The following is a 16,080-nucleotide window of genomic DNA, read 5'->3' on the forward strand; positions in this document are numbered from 1 at the left end:
TTGACTTCATGCATGATTTTCCTCTCATAATGCTAACAGATGAAATATATATTTACATGTATAAGATAGGGTTAACCACAAAAAATATCCCTGAATTATTTAAACGCCGACAAGAATACACTCGAATTTTACTATTGACAAAAATGCCTTCAAATAATTTAAAAACACAATAACAATACCCAATAATAAATATATATTTTTAAAAAATACCTTAGAGATTGAATTTTGAGGCAATTTTTTGTAAGTATGATTATAAAAAAAAGATATTATTATACATAAAAATTGGTAATTTTTCGTTAAGTATATATATTTTTATAATTTTTTTTGTTAACAACCAATAATACTTTTAAAAAATCACAAAATAATATATACTTAACAAAAAATCACCAAATTTTAAGAATAATAACATCTCATTTTTTTTAATCATGCTTGCAAAAAATTACATCAAAATTCAATCTCTAATATATTTTTTGAGAAATACATATTTAATGTTAGATAAACGTTAGTTTTTTTGCAAGATTATCTAACATTAAATATGTATTTCTCAAAAAATATATTAGAAATTAAATTTTGATACAATTTTTCGCAAGAATGATTAAGAAAAAGAGATATTATTATCCTTAAAATTTGGTGATTTTTCGTTGAGTATATATTTTTCTTGTAATTTTTTTGTTAACAACTAATAATACTTTTAAAAAATCATAAAAATATATATACTTAGAAAAAAATTACCAAATTTTAAGATTAATAATATCTCATTTTTTTAATTATGCTTGTAAAAAATCACATCAAAATTCAATCTCTAAGATAATTTTTAAAAATATATATTTACTGTTGGGTATTGTTGTGTTTTTAAATTATTTAAAAGTAATTTTGTCGATAATAAAATTTGGGTGTATTTTTGTCAGTGTTTGAATAATTCGGAGACGTTTTTTATGGTTAACCCTATAAGATAATACATTTTAAATATGTACTTATTACTGGCTTAATTTTTATCTAAAATAATACATAGTTCATTAATATATATATATATATATATATATATATATATATATATATATATAAGTTGGCTAGTTGAATCCGGAAGAATAACCATAGAGAGATGGATAGCTGAGAACGTGCAGCTTGTCATTAAGCTGCAAGTGGCTTCAGCGCCACCGATCGGTTTATGAGGATCAAGCTGCAATTGATGGGGACCTGTGATCGGTTGACGAGGACTTGCATGCTCTTCTTGTCTTTCTCTATTTTTAACTTTTTATTATGAGAATTAATTTATATTATTTAGATTATTTTTTTATTAGTTTAATATTGATGGTAATTAATTATAACAAGAATACATAAAAAAAAATGATTTAACCACCAAAAATACCCCCAAATTATTCAAACGCTGACAAAATGCATCCGAATTTTACTATCGATAAAAATGTCTTTAAATAATTTAAAAACACAACAACAATACCTAATAGTAAATATATATTTTCAAAAAATACTTTAGAAATTGAATTTTAATGTCATTTTTTACAAGTATAATTAAAAAAATGAGATATTATTATTTTTAAAATTTTGTAATTTTTTTCTAAGTATATATTTTTTTGTGATTTTTTAAAAGTATTATTAGTTGTTAACAAAAAAATTACAAAAAAATATATACTCAACGAAAAATCACCAAATTTTAAGGATAATAATATCTCATTTTTTTAATCATGCTTGCAAAAAATTATATTAAAATTCAATCTTTAATATATTTTTGAGAAATACATATTTAATGTTAGATAATATTGCAAAAAAACTAACATTAAATATGTATTTCTCAAAAAATACATTAGAGATTGAATTTTGATACAAATTTTTACAAGAATAATTAAAAAAATAAGATATTATTATTCTTAAAATTTGGTGATTTTTTAGTAAGTATATAATATTTTGTGTTTTTTTAAATGTATTATTGGTTGTTAACAAAAAAATTATAAAAAAATATATACTTAACGAAAAATTACTCATTTTTATGTATAATAATATATTATTTTTATAATCATGCTTATAAAAAATTGCATTAAAATTCAATTTCTAAGGTACTTTTTGAAAATATATATTTACTATTGAGTATTGTTGTTGTGTTTTTAAATTCTTTGAAGGCATTTTTGTCGATAGTAAAATTTGAGTGTATTTTTATCAGTGTTTAAATAATTCGAAAGAATTTTTGATGGTTAACCCTAAAAAAATTTTATATCCTAAATTATTTAAGCTGCGATGTAAATAATTTGACAAACCAAAAAAAAAAGAGGAAGAGTGAAAGTCAAGAGAAGAAAAAAAATTAATTCTTCTTATTTTTGATAATTTTCAATAAATAAAAAAATAGAAAAGTAAAAAAGTCACCTATGCATGGTTTTACTTTCACAAACATTTTTTTTAAGTATTTAAATAAAAATTTATTTTTATATGCATAGTAAAAGAGGTGAGAGTTGAACTCTCAATCTCCTTCATGTGTAGTAAGTAATTAACCACTAAACTAGCTACTTACTTTAATAATATATTGCATTTGTATATTTATGAAGTTATCATAAAATAAAAATTAAACAAAAATAAAAATCATATATAATTCATGATTCAAAAATCACTCAAATCAGAAACCCTAAGACTAAGTGGGAGGCTGGTAGCGGCATAGCACCCTTTCTTCCCAAGCCATAAGCCTCAGTGCTTCACTGCAAGCTCCAACTCTCCTTCCTCGTTCCTCCATTACCGATTTGCCGCCACTCTTCTTCCTCCTCTGTGCTCTCCTCGCAACGCCGCTGATTCGTGACCTTCTCTCCTCTCTACGCTGTTGCTCTGTGCTCTTCTTGGTATGTACTTTGCGTTTGAATCTGTAAAAATTGGGGCTTTACTTTGCGTTTGAATCTGTGACTTTTGCTCCTTCTCTATATCTCTGCTATCTTCTTTCAATTCGTTTAAATATATGTGTATCAATCTTAATAATTATACTCATGGTGAATTTTGTATGCATATATTGCCTATTTTCCGGTCCATGCAATTAGATATTTATACTGGTGGTGAATCATAAGTCTTTCATGCTAGAGTTTGGTTAGATGATGTGATTGGTAGCTGTAAGGAAGTAGCTATACCAAAAATAAGAGAGAAAAAAAGAAAAGAAAAACCAAGTTCATGTAATTATTCGGTCCTACTATTACAGTTTATGCAATATGCATGTGTATATATATGCCTTTGCATTACACCATAATTATCTGTATTATTTAGTTTTATTCAATGCTTGCTGTGCCCAACCAGCTCAGTTTTGTTTTCTTGGAATGTAAATGCTTGAATTGATCAAATTTGTTGCTTCAGATTTATAGTTGATGTGAATGCAATATATATTAGAAAATTGTATTCTTAAATATTATCCTCAATTTAATCACATACGATTTTTCAATGTGAAGTCAGGTCATAAAAGAAATTTTCAATTTTTATAAAAGGATATTGTTTTTTTTTATCAATTGTATATTAGACAAAAGAAGAAGAAAAAAGGTTCATTTGTGAAGACGGAATTTGATCACTATGTAGAGGAAGATGTTCATCCTTTAACTCCTGATTTTGATATATTAGCTTGATGGAAGGTAAATAGAGTTAGGTTTCTAACTCTTCAAAAAATTGTAAGAGACATATTTGCCATTCCTGTGTCTACTGTTGCTTCTGAGTCTTCTTTTAGCACAAGTGGCCGTATAATTGCTACTCATTGTGGTAGTCTTCATGAAAATACGGTAGAAGCTCTTATGTGCAATCAAAATTGGTTGTGGGCAGAATATTATAAAAGAGGTTATTTATGTTTTCAAGTTTTTTAATTTATTTAGAAATTATAATTGTGTTAAAATTATATATAATAAAATTATTGTATTTAATTTTTAGGTGAAAAACCTGATTATCAAACTGCTAATGAAGATGATGATGCATTTTCTGAGCTGACGAAAGAATAATGTTGCAAGAACTTGGAATTAAAAGAAATGTTTGAAGACATTTATCTTTGTTTATGTTATTTTAATTTTATTAAGAACTTGATAATTATGCTATTTGTAATTTTATGTTGGATTTGTTTAGGACTTTATTGTTTTTAAATTTAATTTTAACTTAGTTTTTTATTTTATTAATATAACAATATGTATGTTTGTAATTTTATGTTGAATTTTTTAAAGATTTTATTGTCTTTTATTTTAATTTGAATTTAGTTGTTTATTTTTTATTTTATTAATATGTATGAAATTTTGAATGATTGAGTTTTATATTTATTTTTAAAAAAAATTAATATTTCTGCGAGTAAGGTAGGGTAGGGTAGGGTTTTGTAATTTAAAGTGCGGGTAGGGTTCGGGTTTAGAGATTCTCAACCCGCGGGTAGGGTAGGGTAGGATTTTATTGAGATTTTTTACCCGTGGGTAGGGTTAGGGTAGGATCCAAACCCTACCCTACCCTACCCATTGCCAACCCTACCAACAAAGGCTCGAGCAGGATATTCAGCCCATGGGGGATAATTCGGACAGACTATATCGTTTGGATGGAGTAGCTCATATAGTCGCGGTGATCAACGAAAAGGTTAGTACGTAATATTTTTTTTAAGTAGGAATAACTAACTTATTCGTTTAATTATATACGTTTTGTTAGTGGTTTTGTTAGTGGTTTTGCAAGTGATTTTGTTAGTTGTTTTGTTAGTGGTTTTGCAAGTGATTTATGTTAGTGGTTTATGCAAGTGGTTTATGTTAGTGGTTTTGTTATTGGTTTTGTTAGTGATTTATGTTAGTGGTTTTGCAAGTGATTTATGTTAGTGGTTTATGCAAGTGGTTTATGCTAGTGGTTTTGCGAGTGGTTTTGTTAGTGATTTTGTAAGTGGTTTATACAAGTGGTTTATGTTAGTGGTTTTGCAAGTGATTTTGTTAGTGGTTTATGCAAGCGGTTTTGTTATTGGTTTTGCAAGTGGTTTATGCTAGTGGTTTTTGTTAGTGGTTTTGTTAGTAGTTTTCGTTAGTGGTTTTGTTAGTGATTTTTGTTAGTGCTTTTTGTTAGTGGTTTTCTAATTGGTTTTGTAAGTGGTTTTAATTATCTGGTCCATCATATGTGCAGCCCCATCGATGCATCTCGAGCATGCGACGGCAGCAGGTCATGCGACTCGACGAGAGGTGCGTTTCATACTTGCAGATGGCGGGATTATACCATCTTGCGAGACTGAACGAGAGATGGTTCAGATTGGATGAGCCCCTAGTGAGTGCTTTCGTCGAGCGGTGGCGTCTGGAGACGCACACATTCCACATGCCGTTCGGGGAGTGCACGATCACACTGCAGGATGTGGCGTACCAGTTGGGGTTGCCGGTCGATGGACGTTATGTCAGTGGTTGCTTGACAGATTTTCAGACATACATCCAGGGTGGCCGTCCACCTTGGGTGTGGTTCCAGGAGTTGCTTGGTGTGATACCTCCTGCGAACCATATCCAGAAGTTTGTAGTTAACTGCAGCTGGTTCCAAGAGAAGTTTGGAGAGTTCCCTTAGGGAGCCGACGAGGAGACAGTCAGGCACTATACTCTAGCGTATATCATGATGCTGTTAGGTACTCAGCTGTTTGCCGACAAGTCCGCTACAGTTGAGATCAGCAGCGAACGACGGGGAGGCGACAGGCTCGACTGGAGGTTCATTCACAGGGACGAACGAAGATGCACCAACAGGTCTGGAATTAGAACCGGCTACCGTGCCTATAGTGTGGGTATTCCGGTTCGAACCCCCAAGCTAGATACCACATCAACCAACTTTGCCAACAGCTCAGGTATCCTAATCTCGGGAAACTGCCGACGACAATGAAACAAGACCTGCAAGTCCTCATCACTCCCGATCTTGAAACAATCATACTTCACGATTTCTTGCAGCACTGAGATTGGAATGCGATAGAAGAACTTCTTAACCCGTTTCACGCCTTGCAGACCAAGTTTCTGTAGTATAGAATTCACAAGGTCATCATAGCTCGTCGTAGGCCTCATAAAAATACTGAGAGGATCCTTATCTGTGAACTTCACACCAGATCGTGCTTTCCTCTTAATCGATCCTCTGTGATGAACCAACACTACAAAACTCTCCTCACTAGCCATTTTCTCACTCTAATGAGATCAATTCACGTTCACACTATATTTATACACGTCTGGCCCTGTATAATTCAAACCAGTGTAATTCGAATTAATCTTTGTGTAATTCGAATCAGTCAGGTTCAAACTGAAGATTGTGGTAGGCTTAGAGAAGGGGGTTGAATCTATGCTTCCTTTTAAGTTGCTGTTATGACCCTTTTAAAACAAACTTTCAATCCTGATTCTGTTTGTACTCAGCAGCGGAAATTTATGAGACAATTTATTTTTGTCTCATGAATATCAGAAAATAGAACTCAGCAGAGAAGAGAAAAGCTAACACCAGCATATATCCTGGTTCGGTTGTCTTGTGCTATGCAACCTACATCCAGTCTCCTCCACAACAGTGGAAGAATTTTCACTATAGTTAACAGTATTACATACACCAATTTCACAGGATTGACCCAATCTTTTCACACTCAAGTTCTAACCTAACTTGACATTGGCTATGCTAATACCTAACTATTCACTCTTAGTGCTAACCCAACTAAGAAAGGGATACCTCACAGGTACAAGATACAAGACACAGACATGCCTAAAGAAATCAGAAAATAACCCTAGGCTTTTCTCTCAAGTGTATCACTCAGCCTTTTTCCACTCATGGCTTTTACTTGAGCTTTCTCACAATGCCTTTTCTCACAAGAAATTACAGAAAGATAAACATAGAAAAGTACATCACAATCTGTAAAATATGAAGGAGATTGACTTCATCAGCAGCCTCTTTGCTATGTGCAAAACCAGATTCGTAAACCTCAGATACAGTTCTTCAGTATTGGCCGAATGCTTCTTTGAAAGAAAGCATTATCCAAGTAGAGGAACTTCTGTTCAGAACACTATTCTCGAACTCTGATTTTTTTCTCCTTGGTTCTGAATGAGCACAAAGTCTTCTTTTATCTCCTTGCATGTTGCTTGGTTCTTCTTCCAAGGTCAACACCTTGAGCCTTGAGCTTCACCAACCCACAGATTCACTTTTCCTCATTAAACCTTAGAGTGGAAACTTTTATTCTGACTTCCTCATCTTGACCGAAAGTCATAAAGCAGCAACCACAAGAGTCTTCTAATGGTCAACTTGATCTGAGCCCTTGAAAATCAACTTGGTCCCCAAGACATGTTTGAGACCGTGGATTTACAGCAGAGAAGAACAGAAATCTTCTTTTCCATATAACCCAAAATGGAGATACAGAGAGTTGAAGATGAAGAGAAGAAAGTGTGTTACATGTATGAGGAAATTGGTTACCTTTAACCTAAGCTTGATATGGTTTGAATTTTCTGATTAGACTTCTGTGTTTCAAGCTTGAACTTTCTCTTTCTTGCTTCTTTGATGATCAACTTAGGGAAGAAGCTTTCTCTTTCTCTTTCTCACTTTTCTGAGTTTGTGATTTGACTAAGACAGAGGAGAGAAGAACGTTGCTTTGGTAAAAGCAAGTGAGAGGGAATGAAGACTTCAATCTTGTATGAGAAGCTTGGTGGGATCAACTTGGATTTATGGATATGGGCTTGGATCGGGTTTGATTAGCTTGACCCGTTGGTTCCTTTGGCTTTGTTTCTTTTGGGCTTTGCTTGTTTATTGACCCATCAGCTTTGCTATATTATTTTCATACCAATTTGGGCTGCTAAACATATAATAAATAATTAGTAACATATAATTATTAGCACTCAACACTAATTATTTATTTTTCCCAAAAATAATGTTTGTCATCACTAATTAATTTAGTTAATTTCTTAACTCAACACAAACTACTTAGGAATGCGTGCTTGGGTGTAATTTGAATCACCCTGATTCGAATTACTGTATGTGTAATTCAAATCAGGTTGATTCAAATTAGTGTGTGTACGTGTGTGTAATTCGAATCAGAGTGATTCAAATTACATGAAAATGCAGTTTGAATTAGGTAGATTCGAACTATATAGAAATGCCTCTTGGTTGATTCATGAACCAGTTTTTGATTTGGCTTATTTGCGTAAATTTTTACTCCCCTTGGCTTATTGACGTGATTTGCCCTAAAAAAATTATACTGATAGTTATAAAATTAACTCAAAATTAATTTTTTAAAACAATTAAATCTTGATTCTAACTTTTAATTATAACATTAGTATTCTCTCCAAATTATATGTCATAAATATTTGAAAAAAGAGAAATGAAAATATATATTAAAAAGATAAGCGGTAAAAATTTAAAACTAAATAAAAAATTATGTATATAATAATAATAATAATATTTTTTATTTAAATTATATTATTTTGTTAATTTTATTTTCTGTAAAAGAGAAAGATAGAAAAAATAGAGAATGAGAGAAAAAAGAGAGAAAGATAAAGATGAAGAATGAGAGTGAGAGTAGGAGTTTGTTAATTTTGGAAAAAAAATTATTTTAATTGTAAAAAAATGTCGGATGACATATTTTGATTTGTCAAATTTCTAATATAAAATATAAATTCTATATAGAGTAAAAATAGTAGAGAGAAATAGAAAAATTGAGAGAGGTAGATGAGAGAATTTAGGAAGGGAGTTTATTAATTTTGAAAAAAATATTTTCTCTTAATTTTATTAAGAGAGTATCATGTGACACATTTGATTATTAAATTAGATAGTAATATATGATACATAATATATTTCAATTTCAATTTTAATTTTAATGCAATTAAAGAATATTATGTTACACATTTTGATTGTCAAATTAGTATTTAGTTATTGATATTGATAATGATATATAAAATAGATAGAGTGATTGAAGGAATGAGAGAAATAGAGAAAAGAAGAGGGAGGAGGGGAGAACTCTTTAACTTTAGAGGGAAAGATTTGATCTTAATTGTAACGAGAAAGTGACATGTGGCATATTTTGGTTGTAAAATTAGTAAGGATGAGGGAAGAATTCTTTAATTTTGGAGAGAAAAATTTAATTTCAATTACAATGAGAGAATGTCACGTGACACATTTTGGTTGTAAAATTAGTAAGAAGGAGAGGAGAATTCCTTAATTTTAGAGGAAAAATTTTGATTTCAATTATAATAAAAGAGTGATATGTGACACATTTTAATTGTAAAATTAGAGAGATATTAGGGCTGTCAAACAGACTAGCCCGGCCCATTAAACCCGTGGGTTAAATGGGTTGGACCGTTTAAGCCCATTTTATTCACGGGCCATAATTTTTCAGTCCAAACTGTTTATGATTAGCCCGTGGGTTAAACGGGTTAGCCCGTTTATCCTATTTTTTAAAAAATATTTTGACAAAAAATATTATTTTTAGGTCAAAAACTTTTAAAAAAATAATTTTTTTTTTGTTGATGGGTCGGATTTTCGGGTTAGATAGAGAAAAATATCGACTAAAAGTCTAAAAGTACTACTTTTTTTAAAAAAATGTAAAAAAAATTTAAACGGACCACCTGTTTAACCCGCGGACTAGCCTGTTTAACCTGTCATTTTTTGCGGGTTAATCGGACTCAACCTGTTTAGTCCAAAATTTAAACAAACTTAATTTTGGAGACAAAATCTACCCATTTAAATAGATAAACAAACTAGCCCGATAAATTTGGTCCATTTTGACGGCCCTAAGAGATATAATAGATATAATAGATTTCCGTTGTGAATGCGACTCGATGTATTCAAGTTGGTTAATGCGATTTTTTTTTTTTCGGTAAATTGCGATTTATTTTTTATTCTGTAATGTTTTTCTTTTGGCCAAATATTCAGTAATGTTGTGTTTAGCGGGGATATTTGTCATATCAGTTAAGGCCCATAATGATGGAGAATCCAAAAAGTTCCGTTTTGGGCTTAGAATTCAAACCAAGTTTAAGGCCCACTATAAGAAAATCAAAACAAAATGAAGATTCTCTGATGAAAGAAGAAACAGAGTGAGAACTGAGAAGTGAGTACAGATTAGGGTTTCTGAGTGCGGCTCTCATTCTTCGACTCTGCAACTTTCGCCGTTAACCCCCTTCACTCGTCACAATGGCTGAACAAGTAACTAACTTCTTTCTAGTCTTTATTTTCCTCTTTCCCAGTTCGTTTTCATCAATAGTTCTGAATTCTGTTGCTTCCTTTGGATCTTCCATTTATTTGTTTGAAATTGTCAATTGCAGACCGAGAAGGCTTTTCTCAAGCAACCTAAAGTGTTTCTATGGTATGCTATCACACAAAATTGCCTTTTCTTTTTTTAAACGGTTTTGTAGTGTTCTGTTCTGATTTTGATGTTGATTCTGAATGGTTCATTGTGTTGCGTATCTTCTCAGCTCGAAGAAAAGTGGGAAGGGAAAGAGGCCCGGAAAGGGTGGAAACCGTTTCTGGAAATCCATTGGCCTTGGATTTAAGACTCCCAGGGATGCCATTGAAGGTATCTCACACACTCTCGATAGTCGAGTATGATGTGGTCAATGTATATGTCCAACAATTATTTAATGTTATTATATGCACATAATTAGGGTAAAAGCTTAAATCTCCGGGTGCTGTATTTTGCAAATAGTGTTGAAAAATAGTTATAATCTAGCAAACAGAATAATGTTCATGAGTCCAGATTATTTTAGGATCCAAATTTTTAATGAGTGAGAATCTGATGGTTCTTGATATGTCTAGTCAAATCTCTTGTTCGTTTCGGTGGTATTTGTTCATATCAAAGTCCTTGTCAACCAACTTGGGTTGGTCGAGTGGTCAGCTCACTCGTTTGCTTAAGCAAGTGTCAGGGGTTCAAATCCCGCCTTGTGCATGCAGCAATCCATTGGCCAGCGGCAGACCCTTAAATGGAGCTCTGATCCGCGACGGATTAGTCCTTGGCCTATCGGGTTGGGGGATACCGTGGGCAACCAAAAAAAGAAAGTCCTTGTCTTTCATCAAAAGACTTGGCTATTTTGCCCTATCTAAATGCTTTTACCCGTGCCTCTTATACAGCTGATTTTGACTTGTGTTTTCTCCAAAACAGGAACCTATATTGACAAGAAATGCCCCTTTACCGGAACTGTTTCCATCCGTGGCCGAATCTTAGCTGGAACTTGTCACAGTGCTAAGATGAATAGGACTATCATTGTTAGGAGGAATTATCTTCATTTTATCAAGAAGTATCAGAGGTATTATCCTTTTGTACTTTAGGTGCCTAGTTTTTTCACATTTTGTTGTTGTTGTTGTTGTTCCGTATGTGGACACCTGAAGAGATGTAAATAATGATCAAATTTTGCTTTGTTTGCTTATTTATTTATTTAGATACGAGAAAAGACATTCGAATATTCCTGCACATATATCACCCTGCTTCCGTGTGAAGGAAGGAGATCATGTTATTATTGGCCAATGCAGGTAAGGTTTTAGGGTTTTATGTATTAACCTGAAGATCTTGTCTTTGCCTATTGTATGTGTTGATTGCATGTTGCTATCTATGCAGGCCACTTTCAAAGACGGTGAGGTTCAATGTGTTGAAAGTGATCCCAGCTGGATCTTCAAGTGGTGCAAAGAAGGCATTTGCTGGAATTTGAGATTTGATTCAGTTTTTTGTTGAAGGATAATGTTATCTTATTAGTTAGTAAAACTGATTCCTGGAAGATTATCATATAAAGATATGATCAATTTTGGATTTTTCCTTTAAGATTGTGTTTGTGAATGACCAAGTGTTATCCTTTTAAATTTATCAATTCTAGCTTGGTATCTATGCTATCTGTATGGTTGATATATGGTAAGTGAAAAATGACGTGCGATACACAAATTGCATTCAACCGATAGATCAACCACTTGAACTTTGTTACCTTAGCTACACATGATTTCTCTCATTCCCTTGCGTGAATTCGTTATTCTGTATTGAGCTGCTGTTACTTTTGGAGGATATTGTTTTTGTCCAGGGGTACTTTTTCCAGATACCTAAAGGGAGCATAAGGCATGCAATTTTTTTAAAAATATATGTTTCGCCACATTTTAATTTACATATTATAATCCTAGCTTGTATTTTTTTCACCGAAAAAAGAATAAATATTATGTAGTATAAAGGATATTTTTTATTCATAAATTTTTCAAAAATTTTAAAAGTGTTCTTAAGGTTTATCTTGTTTTCCTTTTATTTTAAAAGTTTTTGATTTGTATAAAATATATATTTAACCGCTAAATTTTTAAAAAATTTAAGTCTAATTTAGTAATAATGCATAACAATTATGTCTAATTTGATTGTTGTTTTTATGAAATTGTCGTTGAATTGGTTTTTAAGTTTTTTAAAAAATTAGCCATTTGATACAAATAAAAAATTTGAGATAAAATTAAAACTAAACAAAATAATTTTAACGATAAAAAGTAAACTTCATAAAATATAACATGAATTAGATCGAAATGATTAAGTTTTGAATCATTTACCTGGATTTTGTCCAAGGTGCCAATGCCCAAAGGTAAGGAGAGGAAGGCCCTGTTTCAATAAATCCATTCCAAAAATGTGTTTTTTTTTTTGTGTGACTAAATTCCAAAAATGGTTTAGAACAAGATCAAACCACCGAAAAAAAGGTTTTAGTCTTTAGTCTTTAGTCTTTAAATTGGCTCTTAGATTTTCTTTTTAGTTATAAATATTTTAAAATATATCTTTTAAACGTATACTCAATTTATAAGAACTTGAGAAGTCTAATTTCAGCTACTCATACTTGAACCTTTTTTATTAGCAAGTTCAAGATAGAAAATGAAAAAAGAAAAAAAAAGTAGAACACATTGAGAAAGTTGATAAAATTGCATGACATGAGGTGGCATGGATGCATATGTGAACTTATTTAACAATAACATGAAACATGCCAAACCGTTCGTTTGTGATGTGGCAGAATGCAAGGCAAGAATCTATTCGGAAAACATTATAACTGTGGACAGTCAACAAAAATTTAAGAACCAACCAAACCAAAATTGAACCATAAAATTTGCATGTTAGTTGTGTTTTTACTTTTATGACATGAAACTAAGTCTGAGTTGTTATCTGTCAGTGGTGTAAACAGTGGCATTATTGAGTATTGATGAGACATAGCTGGAAATGTTTTGTACCTCACTCACTCATGCCCTTCTTTGTGCCACTTGCTATGCTTTGTGCCCTATGCCCTAACTTTGTCACTTTCACATCTTGTGCCTCAGCTTCCTCAATCAATATTATTATGCTTTCAATTGAGGTAATTGCTATGACAATTATAATAATATTATAGGGAATTCTCTATTATGGTATGCTTTTAACTTAAGGTTAATGATTTAACAATGGGATCCGCAAAAAAAAAAAAAATTATCTGTTATCTTTAGTAGCTGATGATGTAATAGAGATTCTAATGGTCACAATTTTTATCTAAAGTCTGCTCATTAACTTTTCCTTTACTCGGAAAAGTTATATTCGGTTTACGCTGTGGTGCTAAACTCGCTCATTTAATTTTAACCATTTAAGTTTAGAATCTATAATCAAATTATTAATGTTATTTACTACTCATAATATATTTCATAATAAGGGGCCAGTGTGTTCTACAAATATTTGTTGTTGTTTGATGCTGAGTTGACTTTTTGATTTTGTTGGTCCTTTTGGCTCTTGTTGGTGTGTCCATTACCAATGAAATATCTCATAAAAAGTAGTATGTAAACCAAACAATCAAACATAGACGCAAGATATAGGATATTATATTAAATTATTAATTATATAATTTTCAAGGCCTTGATATAATGATGGAGCACAAATCTTGAGTGAACAACGTTGTCCCACGTGTTTGTCCAATAACACCCATTATTGTTCACACATTAAGCCATGAGAAAAAAAAAGATTCCTGTGCATTTCCATTTGCTATTGTCTTGGCAACTTCATACCCCTTCCTTTGGGGATAGCTTATGCCTTATTGACTTGACCATAAACATTATATGCTATGCGAATATCGCTAGGAAGCAATGCATATTTATACAATGTGTATAATGGACTGCTTATTTATTTAGTTTAATATAAGTTAAAAATAAAAATTATTCATGTTTATTCTAATTTCAAAATTATTGTTTATTTTTATGTTAACACCATTGTACATATTATACACCAATTATATTAACTCCTCATATTTTTTTTTATGCTAAATAATAATGGTGAAGTATAAAAAATATATAAAATTAGTCTCATATTAAAAAAAAGTAAAATAATAAATAAATTTTTAAAAATTTATATTTTGAATAGATTAATTTTAAAAAAATATTAATAAAATTTTTTAAAATAATAAATATAAATATATTATCTTTAAATTACTCTTTATAATTAAAATAAAATATTTTAATTTAAATTAATTTGTTCACGTTTATTATCTTAAATGATTTTATTGATATTTTTTTAAAAATTAATCTGTTTAAAATGTAAACTTTTAAAAATTTATTTATCAACTTACTCTTAAAAAAATAACAAAAAATAAAAAATTTATAAGATAAAAAATTTATTAATTTAATATCTTAAAATTTTAAATTAAATATGATATCTTTTTATTTTGTATTTTTTTTATTTGATTCTTTTTCAAAATTTGTCCGGTGGTCGAGAACTTCTCTCTAAATAATGATCAGTTATGGTCCTAGTTGGGGTAATACCCACTATATATTTATACTTCATTGATCGGATGAAAACAAAAACAAAAACAAAGGACAAAATCAATTCACTTCTATAGTTCTATTCCACTAGTATTGCATATTTTTATATGATTAACTCAACTATATGGCACTTGTATAGTTGTATTATTGTACGAGTGGTGGTGGGTCATACAGCACCTGAGTAAACAAAATCATAGAGCTATATATACGAAAATGCCAAAAGGTGCTGTTTTAATTTCTTGGCAAGAATACAACCATTGTGTGTATAGAACTTTAGATACATTGATTTTTTTATTATATTATTTTATTCAAGTAAATAATTTTAATTTAATTTATAAATAGAGAGAATAATTTTTTTCTTCACTAAGCAAATCCTTTATTTTCTCAACTAACCAATCAATGTTGTGAAACTTTCTTGCGTCATTATTCTTAAATTAATAATTAAACAAACTCCGCGGTCCAACTTGTCCTTTTAAACCTGTTATATTATAAGAAGAATTTCTAAGTGTATTGGAGAATACCGATATTTCAGTTATTTTAACAGTTGATTTTAATTAATATATATTATATATATTTTTTTATAATTCAAATCAACGGTTAAAAACAACCGACAATGTTCTCAATATACTTGAAATTCTTCTTATATTATTTTGCACCATCTTGCAATTACCTTTATTTTGTTTTGTTCGATTGTGAAGAGATCGGGCTTCAAATAAACAAAGCAACTTGCATAGATAAACCATACCCTAAACAAATTATAATCTTATTGGTAGCATGCTCTAATTCGTAGGCAAATTAATCCCTTCCTCAAAAAGTTATGATCTCCTCTCAACAATTCCATGGCTTTTTCTACTTTCCGTTTTTTCTCCCTTCTTACATAAAAAATAAAATATACAAATGTTGTTCTAGATAGAAGTGATTATTTTCGTATAATTATTTTTATTTAAAAATAATAATTAAAAATAATCAGATAATTTGATAGATTTGATTAAATTGTTATTTATTATTTTTTAACTATCCTCTTCGTATGAAAATAATTGTATGTGAATTTTTATTATATTATTTATATATAAATACCTTTTTTTGTATTACCAAATATTAAATGAATTTAATTTTGATATCTAATTATATAACGCCATATTAGTAAAAATAATTACATTTCACATTGATCGCGTGAATTGGTCGTCCAAACGAATGACGATTGTATAAAACGTTTTATACCGTCAATGTATTAAAATTAAACTCAATATTAAATATTAAAATAATTAGGTAGGTTTATACGGTCTCACCTAAAAGCATAGCATAGCCTTATTTAAGAAGCTAAGTAGAAAAGATGGCGTGGAATAATAGTACGTATAGTATGAAAACCTGGCCACTAAGTTAAAGATGGTTAACCAAAAGGTAGAAATATGA

At 30.4% G+C, this 16,080-nt stretch overlaps 1 protein-coding gene across 1 annotated transcript; it reads left to right on the plus strand.

The window, feature by feature from the left end:
• The first annotated feature begins 9,970 nt into the window (after positions 1–9,970).
• Positions 9,971–11,775, plus strand: LOC107640748 (small ribosomal subunit protein uS17). The gene is made up of 6 exons (XM_088502206.1): positions 9,971–10,101; positions 10,221–10,261; positions 10,371–10,471; positions 11,054–11,198; positions 11,332–11,421; positions 11,507–11,775. Exons 1-6 carry the CDS (start codon positions 10,090–10,092, stop codon positions 11,595–11,597), a joined length of 480 nt encoding a protein of 159 aa, XP_088358332.1. The 5' UTR covers positions 9,971–10,089; the 3' UTR covers positions 11,598–11,775.
• The last annotated feature ends 4,305 nt before the right edge of the window (positions 11,776–16,080 follow it).

The sequence above is a fragment of the Arachis ipaensis genome, chromosome B1 (assembly GCF_059453495.1).
Source record: "Arachis ipaensis isolate K30076 ecotype BB chromosome B1, ASM5945349v1, whole genome shotgun sequence".
NCBI lineage: Eukaryota > Viridiplantae > Streptophyta > Magnoliopsida > Fabales > Fabaceae > Arachis > Arachis ipaensis.

Bases quoted from the DNA above. Each gene is read 5' to 3' on its own strand.
- LOC107640748 (XM_088502206.1), top strand. The intron at 10,472-11,053 runs GTATCTCACACA...TCTCCAAAACAG, and splicing joins TCCCAGGGATGCCATTGAAG to GAACCTATATTGACAAGAAA. The intron at 11,422-11,506 runs GTAAGGTTTTAG...CTATCTATGCAG, and splicing joins GTTATTATTGGCCAATGCAG to GCCACTTTCAAAGACGGTGA.